The following is a 13,794-nucleotide window of genomic DNA, read 5'->3' as shown; positions in this document are numbered from 1 at the left end:
TGGGTTTGATTCCCAGAGGTCAAGGGCACATACTTGGGTTTCAGGTTAAATCCCCAGCCCTGGTCAGGGTACATGGAGAAGGCAACCAATTAATGCATTTCTCTCACGTTGATGTTTTTTTTCTCTCTCTCTGCCTCCCTCCCACTCTCTAAAAATCAATGGAAAAAATATCCTTGGGTGAGGATTAACAACAACAACAAAAAAACCAGAAAAATATCTTGTTAGCTGTTGCTACAGAGTTGAAAGAGGTTGACAGACAGAAAGTACAGGTATACGACGGAGATGACAAACAAGTTTATTTAACATATATGCCTTATTAGGATGAGTCCAGCCAGTTGGGCGAGTGAACCTTTAAACATTAGCCCATGCTAAATAGCCAGTGTGTGCCAGAGAAGAATGTGGAATAGGCAACAAAAGTCACTCAGCTGATTTGTGACATGAATATATGAAGCAAACTAATTTAAAGCACTGAAATTTCTCAGATTACAAGGACCAAAAAATTAAGTCTTCTCAGAGCCCATTCCATTAAGACAGGCCTTCTTTGCTCTACTCCTGGCTATGGTGATTGACTGAGAGCACCACCTACTTGGTTATAACTTGTCCCAACCCCAAGTGAGATTCCTGAATTGGTGCCCACCACTATCTCCTTAATCTAAACTGTCTAAGAAACATTTGGAAACTAACAATGTCCTATTTTGCTGACTGCTGAGTCATTGTCGTTTTATGAGTTTACTTGCTGTGCTGTGCAGCATAATGGCCCCCTAAAGATATGCACATCTTATGCTCTAGAATCTATGACTATGCTTTACATGGCTAAAGGAACTTTACAGATATTGTTATATTAAAGAATTTTGAGACAGGGAGATTACCCTGGATTATCCATGTATGTCCAATGTAATCATAAGGATCTTTATAAGTAAATGAGGGAAGCAGCAGGAGAGTTAGAATAAGATGTCAGTGACAGAAGCAGTGATCAAAGTGATATAATTGCTGACTGGCACTGTGAGCAGAACAATGTGGGCAGCCTAAAGGAGCTGGAAAAGGCAAGGAAACATTCTCCCCTAGATCCTCCAGCCCTGCCAACACTTTGATTTCAACTCTCTGAGACCCATTTCAGTCTTCTGACCTCCAGAACTGTAAGATAACATATCTGTATTGTTTTAGCCCACTAAACTTATGGTAACTTGTTATAGCCGCAATAGGAAACTAATACACTTGCCCCACAAATATCACTGTGAGGCCTGAATCATATGACTCCTATCTGTGAAGTTCAGTTGCCTTTACTGCTCAAGAGAGAGTACTGGTTTGGAACAACTGTCAACTGTGTCAGAGTACAAATGTTTTTCCCTTTGGGCTATGAAGCTCCAGAACTAACCAATGGAAACTTCAGTTTGATTACTGGTCAATATAGGTAAAGAAAATACAGAAACATGCAATTCTGTCAGTGGGATTTGAAACACAGATTTCATAATAATATTGTATATTAATAATAACTTCCATTGTGGGTTCTTTGCCATGTTTTTGGCGGGGAAGCTTTAGGAAAGGTACAAACCTGAGACAGGATGAGCAATTTGGAATGGAGTATTTCACTGAAGGCTTGGTAACAATTAGAAATATAAAGATAATGTCCCAGAGATAAAGGAATATAAGGTAAGCAGTAATAGAAAAAGTTCTCATCTAAGATATAAACAGTAATAGAGTGTTTAAATGATATGGGAGAAAAGACAGTAAGACATAGAAAACTAAACATCATGAGATGACACCAAGATCAGATCACTGCTTGGAGCCCTGATTTCTCTATTTCATTAGTTTGAATTTGATCTTTAGACTAATATACAACACAATCTCCAAATTTTCCTAACATTCTTTTTCCAATTCCAATGTAAAGCTGTTACAACTGAGCTGTGAGTTATAATCTAATAAGAAAGCATAAGATTTCCAACAACTGTGAAAATACAATCCACACTTCCTATTCATTCTTTCCATTATTTAAGAAGACTTGTAATGTTATATCAGTTTTCTATCTTGCCCCTGCCAGGTTAAATGTACAACACAGAAATCTCTTCCTTACTTACAACTGCACAGCGTGGCATTTTGGAAGGAATCCCATCTTCCTCTGTTGCCCCATTGGGTCCAGGTTCCTCTTTCCTCCTCTTTCTTGTGTTGACTTTGGCTGAACTCTGTGCATCCATCTTCTTTTAACCGGTCATAGAAAGTGAAAAAGAATTTTTTCTCATTGAGGGAGAAAAAAGTCTGTCACCAGTATTTCAGAGATGTTAACACAGATATACTCAGCAAAAGATCAATTCCATAGCACATATTTCACAAAGAAGAGGCAATTGCATCTGGCAAAAACAAAGGCTCCAGTACAAACTCTGAAATGCCTCCCTGTGGAACAATGGCCAAAATTAATCACCTGACCTTGGCAATTATTCCCCCTGACCAACGAAGCCTGCATATTAACTACTCATTTCATATCCTGACTGCATGCAAAAGACTGGAATAACCTGGCTGAGAAAGTTATACAGCTTTAATACTGCCCCTTCTATCATCCCTGGAACACCTGGATACATGACCAATGCAAGGAAATGTAAAAGGTATGTCTTTGGTGCGGATGGGGGAAAGAACCTTTTTTAAATGAGTGGCCATAACCAATTCCTGGTTTAACAAAGCATGGATTTCTTAACTCTAAATGCTCTGTAGATTTCAGAGACTACTCCACCAGGGATCTATGGAAATTGTGGTGTAAATGTACTGTATCTTTTTTTTTTTTTAAATATATCTTTATTGATTTCAGAGAGAGGAAAGGAGAGGGAGAGAGAGAGATAGAAACATCAATGATGAGAGAGTCATTGATTGGCTGCCTCCTGCACACTCCCGACTGGGGATTGAGCCCGCAACCTGGGCATGTGCCCTGACCGGGAATCAAACCCCGATTGCCTGGATCCTAGGCCACGCCCGGCTGGGCTGTACTGTATCTTTTAAATGTCCTTCCTCTTCCTTCTTCAATATTCATTTCCCCTTTCTCTTTCAGAGTCTCAATCACCTTATTTTTGCTTGTTCAGAGTCCCCAAGTATTAAAACCCTACCCAGGCTGCTTCTTCTCCCAAGAAAAAACTTATTTATCACTGTCTCATTTTACAGGGAGCTTCTAGCAACTAGCTATCATATAAAAGTTCTGAATATTTGATATTTCATGTTTAGATGTTGGCTTGTGCTACCTCAATCCCCAGCAAGAATATCTGCATTTTTATTGGGTAACATAATTTACACAAATTAATTTCTTGCCATTGATGAAATTTTAGGCATCAGCCAGAAATTGTGGGTAGAGGAATTTTAATTATCAGCTGCCATCTCTGCCCAAGATATGGTACAGTGAAAGATGGAAGAAAGATCCTCAGAGCAGAGGCAGGAAACAAAGTAAGTGCCAGACAGAATGAGGACATTCTACTCTGCCTCACTGACTCCAATAAGCCCTTCTGAATAAGATGTTCATCTAAACAACAGCAACTGTGCCTTACTTTCTTTCCTCCAGCTAAATTCCAAGTGGCAATGTGACAAGATCTACAAGAAACCTGACCTAATTCTTAGAGACTGAAGGTGACACCCTAATACTCTAAGTATTAGGCTGGCATAAATAAAAAAAGTGAGTCTAAAGTAAAAGACACCACCACCCAGAAACTTTCTTTCATCACAAATGCAAATTAAAATGGAAGAAGGGTACTATACATTTAACAAGTTTTTCCAGTGATGATAATCAGAGCTTTTCTTCATTATTGTTATTAAGTAGTCTTTCAAAATACTTAATCACTACTCCCATCTCACTGGTCTGCGAGCCCTGCTAAGAATGCCTAATCAGTCCATTTAGTGACCATTTCTAACTTGCATATGACAGGACTTCTCTGTAAGTATCGCTAAATTCTTCTCAGGGTAAGCAGACAAAATCCATTGGAAAAATGTAATCAGCAATCTGGACAGGCAGCTCAAGGTCAGGTAGTCAATAATATTAAGTACTTACTATGTACAAGGTACTGTAACATAATTTTTAAAGTAAAAACTGTTTCCTCAAGAAGTTTTCGATCAAGGTCAGGAAACCACGTTTATGATATAAAAAAGCTCTTTAGGATTCTAAAACCATTGGGGGAAAGTGTGTTGAGGAACAGTATATTTATACAGTTTCAAAGTATCTCCCCATAGATTACTTATTAATTACAAAGGGAAAGTTACTTTTATAGAGAAAAAAATCTCTTAGCTAAGTGATCAAAGTTAATTAACATCACCAATAATGTCTCCTTGTGTGAGGGACTAAGGATATACTACCTGCCAAAAATGCATAACCTGTATGGATTTATGAGGAACAAGCAGACAAACCTTAGTTAAAGGACAGTCTACAAACAAGCCAATGTTCTTCAAAATATGTCAATCATGAAAAACAATGGAAGGCTGAGGGGCTATTCCAGGTTAATAGAGACCAAAGAAATGACAACTAATTGCAATGCAAAATTATAGATTGGGGGAGAAATTGTTACAAAGAATAGTTATTGGGACAATCAATAAAATTTGAATATGGACTGTGTATCAGATAATAATAGGCATCAATGTTAAACTTCCCAGATTTGATTTACAGTGTGCTATGTAAAAGGCTGTCCTTGTTTTTAGAAGATAAATGCTGAAGTATCTAGGGATGAAGGGTCATGATCTCTGCAACTTACCTCAGCAAAAAAAAAAAGGAAGGAAAATGTGTATATTATATTACATATAAAAAAGGTAAAGGTAAAGGTAAAGCAAATATGGCCAACATTATCAATGTATGAAACTAGGTGGGGCACACAGGAATCTGTTTTAATATTTTTACAACTTTTCTATAGAATTTACTTTTTCCCCAAAAAAAAAGTTTAATTTTTAAAATGCTCTAATAATTTCTACACAGATAGGCCCTCATATAAGGCCGCCTTTTGGGGTCTCTAGAAACGGATTCCTTCTCCTTCCTGACTCTTTAAATCAGAATATATGATGCATATTTTCCAAGAATTATGTCTAGTAATCTAAATATCTTGCAAGGAAGTTAACAGCAACAGTCATAATGGCTATTTTTTTGAATACTTACTATGTGCCAGGCACTGTGCTAGGCAATTAATACACATATATACAGTTATGATTAGCCCCAATTTACAAATGAGAAAACTAAGGATCAGGGAAGTTAAGCAACCTATCTAAGAGATCACACAGCTAGTAAGTAGAAGAGCCAGGATTTAAATTTCAAAATCCTTACCACTATATTCTGCTATCTTCCAGAAATCGAAGATTTTTACAAAGAAGCTGTCTCATCATTACTGTTGCTTCTATCAAGATTCTCTCTACAGCATGGGTCCCTTATGTGTGTTTTTTGTGTGTATGTTTTTATCCTCACTGGAGGATACTTTTTCCACTGTTTTTCAGAGAGACTGGGGGAAGAGAGAAAGAGAGGGAGGGAGGGAGGGAGGGAGGGAGGGAGGGAGGGAGGGAGGGAGGGAGGGAGGGAGGGAGGGAGGGAGGGAGGGAGGGAGGAACATCGATTGGTTCCCATCCACATGCGCCTGACCGGGGCCAGGGATGGAGCCTGCAACCGAGGTATGTGTCCTTGTTCACAATCAAACCCGAGACCCTTCAGTCGAGGGCCAAAGCTCTAACCACTGAGCCAAACCAACCAGAGCCCCTTATGTTTTTTTCACGCTTAAGTCAGACCAGCTTAACTGAACAGTGGAATAAAAGGTCAGAGTTACTTAAAGGTAAACAAGGTCCCAGTACCAATCAAACAGAATTGATGTGGCTATTGGTTCAGAGGTTGCCTGATTTGTCAGCTATAAAGATTTGTAGCTATCCAGATTCCTACTGGATAGTTTTGCTAGGGTTTCTTGATAAGCTTTCAACTTAGTAAAGAATCCTTTAATGTCTGCTCTTCCCTTTTATGACACTACAAATAGGTAGTATTTACAGGCACCTGAACTTTTCATTCATGATACAAATGTTTTAAGGGTGTCATAATAAATCAAGGGAGTAAATGCCATGTCATTTTCATCAGTTATTTTCCATAACTGCAAGTTAAAATTCCTTAATGTTTAATAGTAAACTATTCAAAATGTCCAAAAGCATGTTTATAGAAACTTCTCAGAAGTCTTTTCTCTCTCTGTTTGTTGGGGGGGAAGGGATAATGTGTGCTTTGCTCTTTTGTTTGTTTTATTTTTTATACTGTGGTAAAATACAAATAACATATAAGCTTTTTATCTGTTTACTTCCTGAAGTACTGAATCATCTTGTCATATGATTCAACTTAACCAGACAAACTCATGGTGAATATCATTATACTGGATAAGCAAAGGCTCTCTCTTTCTAAGAGTTAAAATACTGCCAGCGTGGTTTTAAAGATATTTAAAAGCCAAATTAATATCTGGGGTCACTAGATCTTGTGACACTGGATCTATTCCACTAGATTAAAAAAATCATACAAAAATATAAAATATCACAATGAGGACTCAAGGTAAGAGAAAGGAGTTGTCTGACTAGCTATTTAAAGCTAAAGTAAAATTCACAAACAAACCAAAATCAAGGCAACAATATTATTAACACATCACAAAGGACTTTTAAGTAAAAGATTCTGCCCTGGCTGCTGTGGCCCATGCACTGAAGGGTCTCAGGTTTGATTCCCGGTCAAGGGCATGTACCTGGGTTCGATCTCTGGCCTGGTTGGGGCGCGTGAGGGAGACAATCAGTTGATGTGTCTCTCTCTCTCCCTCTCTTTCCCTCTGTCTCTCTCTCTCTCTCTCACTCTCACCCCGTCCCTCACTCCGTTCCACTCTCTCTAAAAGTCAATGGAGAAAATATCCTCGGGTGAGGATTAACAACAAAAAAAGTCACACAAACTATTTGAACAGCCTTTAGGGTTAGAAACAGTATGTGCAAAGGACTTAGCACAGAACATAGTCCAGTTTTAAGCATATGCTAGGTATCTAATAAATAATAACAATAATAATAACAATAATCATCACTATTATTTGAGTACCTCTTTTTTCTTAGACCTTCAAGAATGTGTCTATTGTATACTTTCCACCTTGGACTCTTTGGAAAGTTATTTTAAATCCTGAGGCAGCTTTGGCCTTGCTTATTACATAATGCCATCTTTTCTAACATTTCATCTACTGTTTCCCTACTACAGTCAGACATCATTACTTGTCCTTATGTTTGTTCAACTTAATGAGGATAACTGGTCCCTGTTCTCTTTATAACATCCTTTATTTATTTGCAAACTCCACACTTGGGTATTATTACATATTATGCATTAAATATGCAGTATCACACAGAGATCTCAGCAATAATTAGACAGTAGGAGATGAGTTTTTCAAAGAAATATTAGTTTCAATTCTAAAATTATTTTTTCTTTAGCTTCAGGGCAATAGATAAAGACCTTAATGTTCTTTTATTGTGGAGATAAGCAAACCTGACTGCTTCTGGGTTTGGCAAACTCTATCTGGCTATTTTTCAAGCATTATATGGCTGACAACTCACTCCTCAGATGTATTCTGCCAAATGCCTTCTCCCCTTAATTTCTAAGTGTGTGTATTTCAAAGGGAATTAAAACCCTGAATTTCTGACTTATTTATACTTAACTGATCAAAGTTTCCATGTTTGTGTCTTGGTCAACACTTACATGTTCTAACTTGTTTATCTGACCCAGGAAACCTGGAGAGGCTGGCAGCAACCAGCTTTCAGAGAAGAAACCAAACTGGTTGTCTGGGTCTGGGAAGCAGCTAGTTCACATCTGTCCTTCAGACAACATTTAAAATTTCTTTTCCCCTTTAAATTCTATGGCAAAGGTGAAGAAAACGATAAAGTGCTTCCAAATCTTTTAGGTGATATCAACCTGAAATGGAAGTAATCCCAGAACCTCTCCATGGGAGAGGCTGAGGGGCAGCAATCTGGTCAGAAGGGGGTAGGGCTAGGAATCTTGTTCTGGAGTTGTTTACACAGCACTTTATGTAAGTCTGAGAAAACATTAACTGTTCATATCAAGGAAAGGGAAGTGGTAATGGGGAGGAGAGGGTGGAATATGGTAGGAATGGGGATTCTTGGTTCTCTTTCCAAGCACTCCTTAGTACTGCTTCTGACCTGACAACACCACACTTTGGACCCAGTATCTTAGGGGCTGGAGTTCCCAGAAGCAAAAGGAACCATTAAAATACTTGTTAGGCAAAGAGTGACAATAAAAGGCAAATCTTTGCTAAAAGGACATGGACATCAAGCTTGTCAAACTCACAGGCTGGTTAAGTTCCCAGGTTATTTTGCTGTGATCCTTTTTCCTGGCTACTTTTTAAAAAAGTATGTTTTTATTGACTTTAGAGAGAAGGGAGAAAGAGAAACATTAATGTGAGAGAGGAACTTTGATCGGCTGCCTCCAGCACCCATCCCAACCAGTAATCAAACCCACAACCTGAGTATGTGACCTAACCGGGAATCAAACTGGTTACCTTTCGGTGCACAGTATGAAGCTCAACCAACTGAGCCACACTGGCAATATTTTATAATATTGGCTCTCCTCCCAAAAATGACAGAGCATCATGTGAGTATGCATAGACATTCACTCTGAAAATACTCCCAGGAAGGCTGTAAATACTCCTAGAAAGCCAGGTTGAAAATTTCAGATTTATGTTGGCTGCCTATTGTATGGTACTGGATGCGGTACTGGATGCAGTGATCTTAGCTCAAAAATACAGGAGGTAACCTTGGACCATCATAAATATCAACAACTGTGCTGATTGATCACTTTACAAACCAGTTTCAAACTAATATTTATTTATTTTTAAAATATATCTTTATTGATTTCGGAGAGAGGAATGGAGAGGGAGAGACAGAGAGAGAGAAACATCAATGATGAGAGAGTCGTCTTTGATCAGCTGCCTCGTGCATGCCCCCGACTGGGGATCGAGCCCAAAACCCAAGCATGTGCCCTGGCTGGGAATCGAACCACGATCTCCCGGATCCTAGGTTGATGCTCAACCACTGAGCCATGCCTGGCTGGGCCCAAACTAATATTTAAATGATATATCTCCCCACTTCACTTGCAGAAGAGACCCATGGAGAACAAAGTTTAAATTTACAAAAGGGAAACATTTAAGACATCTGCTTATCAGCAACCACTGAGTTTTTCTTTCTTTTTTAAAAAAATATGTCTTTGTTGATTTCAGAGAGAGGAAGAGTGGAGAGAGAGAAAGACGGAAGCTTCAATGATGAGAGTCATTGACTGGCTGCCTCCTACTGAGGTTGGAGCCCACAACCAGGGCATGTGCCCTGACTGGGGAATTGAACCAAGATCTCCTGGATCATAGGTCAATGCTCAACTGCTGAGCCATGCCAGCAGGGCAGCAACCACTGAGTTTTATCACATTAATAAGTTATAACTTCCAAAGAAAAATATCTTTTAAAAATAAAACCAGTGTGGTAGGCAGACTCTAATGTGGTCCCCAAGACTCCTGGTTCCATATTTCTGGTATTCATGCCCTTGTGTAATCTGCTCCCCTGTGTATGCGTAGCACCTGTGACTTGCTTCTAACCCAATAGAGCCAAGCAGGAATTTAATTTCATCTTTCATAAATACTGGGCTCCCTTCCCACTGGGCATATCACTGACCAAACTACTCAGGAACTCTAGGGGCTTGTTTTGGTTTGGGCCACAGAAGAAGAATGGCGGGGGGGTGGGGGGTGGAAAGGAAGGTAAGGCAGTGATAGGTGATGTGAGTTAGTCTAATCAGAATGAATCTCAGGACTCACCGGATGGGAATGCTTAGACAAAGATTATCACTTCTTACTTTGTAGATTTAAACCTGGAGACATGGCTCTAGGAACAATCCTGTGACAATCTAGTGGCCAACCTATAACCAGGAGGAGAGCCTTTTTCAAAATAGTCAAGACCGAGAAAGCAAAGCTGATGAGAAAAGTCAGACCCTGAACCAACTGTGCCAACCAATACATTCCCCTTTTTGTTCAAGTCACAAAAAATCATAATTGATCCACCACTATGCAGCAATGATCCCTGGAACACAGTAGGTACTCAATAACTATTGGAATAAGTATATTAAGTACAGAAAACCGCTTTGAAATTTTGAAAAGGACTACATACATTACTGATTTTTTCACTTGAATTTATTGGTTTGACATTAGTTCGTAAAACCATACAGGCTTCAAGTATACAACTCAATAAAACATTACTGTTGGAAAGGAATCAACTACTTGCGAATTTATAAGTGTATCAAAGATGATGCAACAAAGCTCTCATCCTTGCAGAAGTATTTTTCCTTATTTGCTTACACTATTCCTTATCTGCTTACATACAGTTCTTCTGTTTTCTAAAGATGACTTTTGTGTCTAACACTATATTTTTCACTTAGTTTAAACTGAACATTACACATTAGACTTAAACTGAAGTATTAAGAGCCTTTGATTTAGAACAACACAGCTGATACTTTTTGGATTTTAATGTACAACACTTCTATATTTTATCTACTTTCTTAGGAGATGGAAAACACCAAGGTTACAGACATCCCATAACAATAACCCTAAAAGAATTTAGAAATTATAGTGATTAACCCTCACACCTTTCCTCTGGAACTACTACTAATTTTTAAACTTTGACTTAAGGTCTCTCAAGGTTTTTTCATTTTTCACTGGCTCTCTTAGGCCATCCCCATGTTCCCTCACATCTACTAACTTAGGCACCACAAAAACATATAGAATAATTTAATAATTAGTGCCCAAAATTATGTAAAAAATTACTGTTACTCTCAGTTCCCGAAAGTTCAAATATATGCCTGCTGGGGCACATCAGCTTTGCTACTGAGAAAAGGTAATGGAAGGATGAAGACATATTGAGGATAACAAATACATGTTGGCTTTTTAGTTCATTATACTGCAACTTAGCTGTACCTAAAACCACACTACCTTTACAACATTCATAATTGCCCAGTACTGAATACCTCCAGCTATGAGGATCATACTTCCCAGACTCTCCACTTATGATAACTGCACCTTTGTAATCAACCACACCATTCATATAAAGGTGCAGTAATGGCCTTGAAAATGGAGGTGGCTTTAAATATCTACATTCAAGAGGGGAGGAAATACACACACACAGTCTGGCTTAACATCAGTTTGTCCATCAGGCAATGAGGTTGGGAAAAGCCAATGCAGTACACAACCAAAATGGGAATGGGAAGCAGGGAATTGCCTAATACTTAGCAAGTAGATCATGGCTTCCAGCCATAGCACCCACATTAATTAAACTGAGATGAGTCAGGATGAAAATAGTTGGAGATAAAATACAGAGCCTCCCTCATGAGTCCATTAGGGCAGGCCAAACTTCCTGTTTCCTTAGCGGTTTGTCCTCCAAAAATTTCTTTGTCAAAAGCAGCTTATTAAAGGAGAGACAAAGGGAGCTACCAGCTAGAATGCAGCATTTGTAAGGCCTGATCTTTCCAACACTGCTACCTATTCAATCCCTAGTAAGTCACCTTATCTTAGTCACTCAAACTCAAGCTCCCCATTCAAGCAGATTCTAAATATGGACATAACTGCCCACACCACCACCAACCACCACCACCCTGCCTATTAAGTGCATTACTGTCTCCAAATTGCTTTCAAGATACAGAACGCAGTATTGTGCCTGTGATTTTTACTCACAAAATCTGGCTCCATTTCTGCTGACTCACCTCCCAGTACATAGTGCTTGCTTTATTCTTCTGTGCTCCAACAGATGCCTGGTTGGGTGCATCAACTTTGCTACTAAGGAAATAGAGAATAAGTGGAAATGTGTGTGGGGGAGGGGTGTGGTGAGAAGATAGAGGATAAATCCAGTCAAGTGTTTTCCCGATATGAACGTCCTGAAGGAGACAAACCAGGACGCCGGCATGCATGTGCTTGTGTTTTAAAGATGAAAGGCTTGGTCAAGGGCACGTACCTCGGCTGCAGGCTTGATCCCTGGCCTGAGTCGGGGTGTGTGCAGGAGTGGGGGGGCAACCAATCAATGTATCTCCCACATCAATGTCTCTGTCTCTCTGTCTCCCCCTTCTACTCGCTCTGAAAAGCAATGGAAAAAATATCCTCGGGTGAGGATAAAAAACAAAGATGAAAGACTCCTACAAGTGCAGTTTTAGGGACTCCTGCCCAATCCCCTCCATTCTACCTCCTTATTACTAGTAGATCTAGTAAACACCCCAGGGTGAAAGAGGTGGACTCTGCTTCTTAAATCATGTAACAACCTAAATAGTAGCAAGTTGTAATCACATATATCCTTCAAATTTCAAAAATCTAATTCAAATTTGACTGAGCACTACAGAGAACTATCTGCAAAAAGAGACACAAAATTTTCCTTTGCATTCTATTTCTGCTTCCCCAGTCTCTGGGCCTGCATTACCTTCCTCAGTAAAACCCTATGCTCAGTAATTTTCTATAGGCATACCAATGCTCAGTTCCAAAGCTGAGTGAGTATGTATACTTCATATTTGGGATCTTTACCAACTTCTACCATTGTAAAGTTTAATAAAGTGGTGCTCTAAGAGGCAAGTTCTGTGAACTCATAGGTTAAAGTGCACCTAATACTCTTGGCATTAATCATGTCACCTGCTGGACATTCAGCCTTCCCACAGATAACAGTGCAGTCACATTATCCCTTGTGTAAAGACCTTTGAAGCTTGAGGGAATATATGTCTAAACCATAGTGGGAAGGAGGGACTGGATTCAAGAACCATCAGATGTCCTAGATCAGGGGTCAGCAAACTATAGCTCACAAGTCAAAAGTGGCGCACTGCCTGTTTCTGTAATTAAAGTTTTATTGGAATACAGCCATGCTCATTCACTAATACATTGTCTATGGTTGCTTTTGTGCTACAACTGCAGAGTTAAGTAGTTACCACAAAAACAAGCTTAATAGTTACTACCTGACCCTCTACCAAATAACTTTGCCAACTCCTATCCTAGATGAAGACAGGACCAGCTTTATCAATAATTTGGTAGCAAATTCTACCTAAATTATGCAAACAGTTCTAAAGTGGAGTGCAGTGCTAGGAATAGTATTATTTCAAGAAATTGTACCATAATTTTCTGATACAGGATTACTTCAGTTTATGTTACTGATCTGTATATATCATCACACTATATAGAATTAGTCAGAAGAATGCCTGATTTGGTAAATTCTAAACGTAAAGGTAAATTTCACAGCATGACCTGCACTGACAGATTACTTTTAAAGCAGAGTTCAATGTTACTATTCAATATTTGAGGCCAGAAAATTGCCACATTTTAGCTTTTTTGCCACATTCTAAGATTTTAGCTTTGAACTTGATCTCTCTCCTAATTTCTTGAGAAACTCTTATTCAACAAACATTGAATGGGCACTTAATCTGTGCCAGACCCTGAGTTAGCTCTGGAACAAAATAAAGCTTATACTTGGGCCTGATCACACAACAAGATATTTAAGGAAAGAGATTATCCTAAAAAATCACAAGGGACACTTGTAATAATTGTTATAGTTGAATGACAGTGCTCTGTGTTTAAATTGCGCTCTGTCTAGAGTGGTTTATGGAATTCATATGTCTAAGACAAGGTCTATGACAGATTCAGGGAATCTGGTATTTGGACTAAAAAAAAAATTATATCTTCATTTTTTACTAACCTCTTCCAAATTCACAATTTCCTTCCACTATGAATATAAGCCACAACTGTAATAGTAGACTTAGTAGAAAAATAGAATTTGTCACCAATAGAAATCATA

General features: G+C 38.8%; 1 protein-coding gene across 11 annotated transcripts in view; it reads right to left on the bottom strand.

Annotated features, from left to right (window-relative positions):
* Positions 1-13,794, bottom strand: part of PCYT1A (phosphate cytidylyltransferase 1A, choline) — a 46,038-nt gene that overhangs the window by 27,977 nt on the left and 4,267 nt on the right. For 3 of the 11 annotated variants that reach the window (XM_081137607.1, XM_081137612.1, XM_081137603.1), the window contains exon 2: positions 2,076-2,195. The exons of 1 other annotated variant lie outside the window; for it this stretch is intronic. In XM_081137607.1, coding sequence (XP_080993733.1) covers positions 2,076-2,195 — 120 coding nt within the window. Of the gene's footprint in view, positions 1-2,075; positions 2,196-11,734; positions 11,808-11,982; positions 12,102-13,794 lie in introns of those variants that run through there. 7 more of the 11 variants (XM_081137610.1, XM_081137613.1, XM_081137606.1 and 4 more) reach the window with 4 other exon arrangements.

Source organism: Miniopterus schreibersii (genome assembly GCF_964146895.1).
Source record: "Miniopterus schreibersii genome assembly, chromosome: 5".
Lineage (NCBI taxonomy): Eukaryota > Metazoa > Chordata > Mammalia > Chiroptera > Miniopteridae > Miniopterus > Miniopterus schreibersii.
The sequence above is the reverse complement of the archived record's forward strand: the minus strand, read 5'-3'. Positions and strand labels throughout refer to the sequence as shown.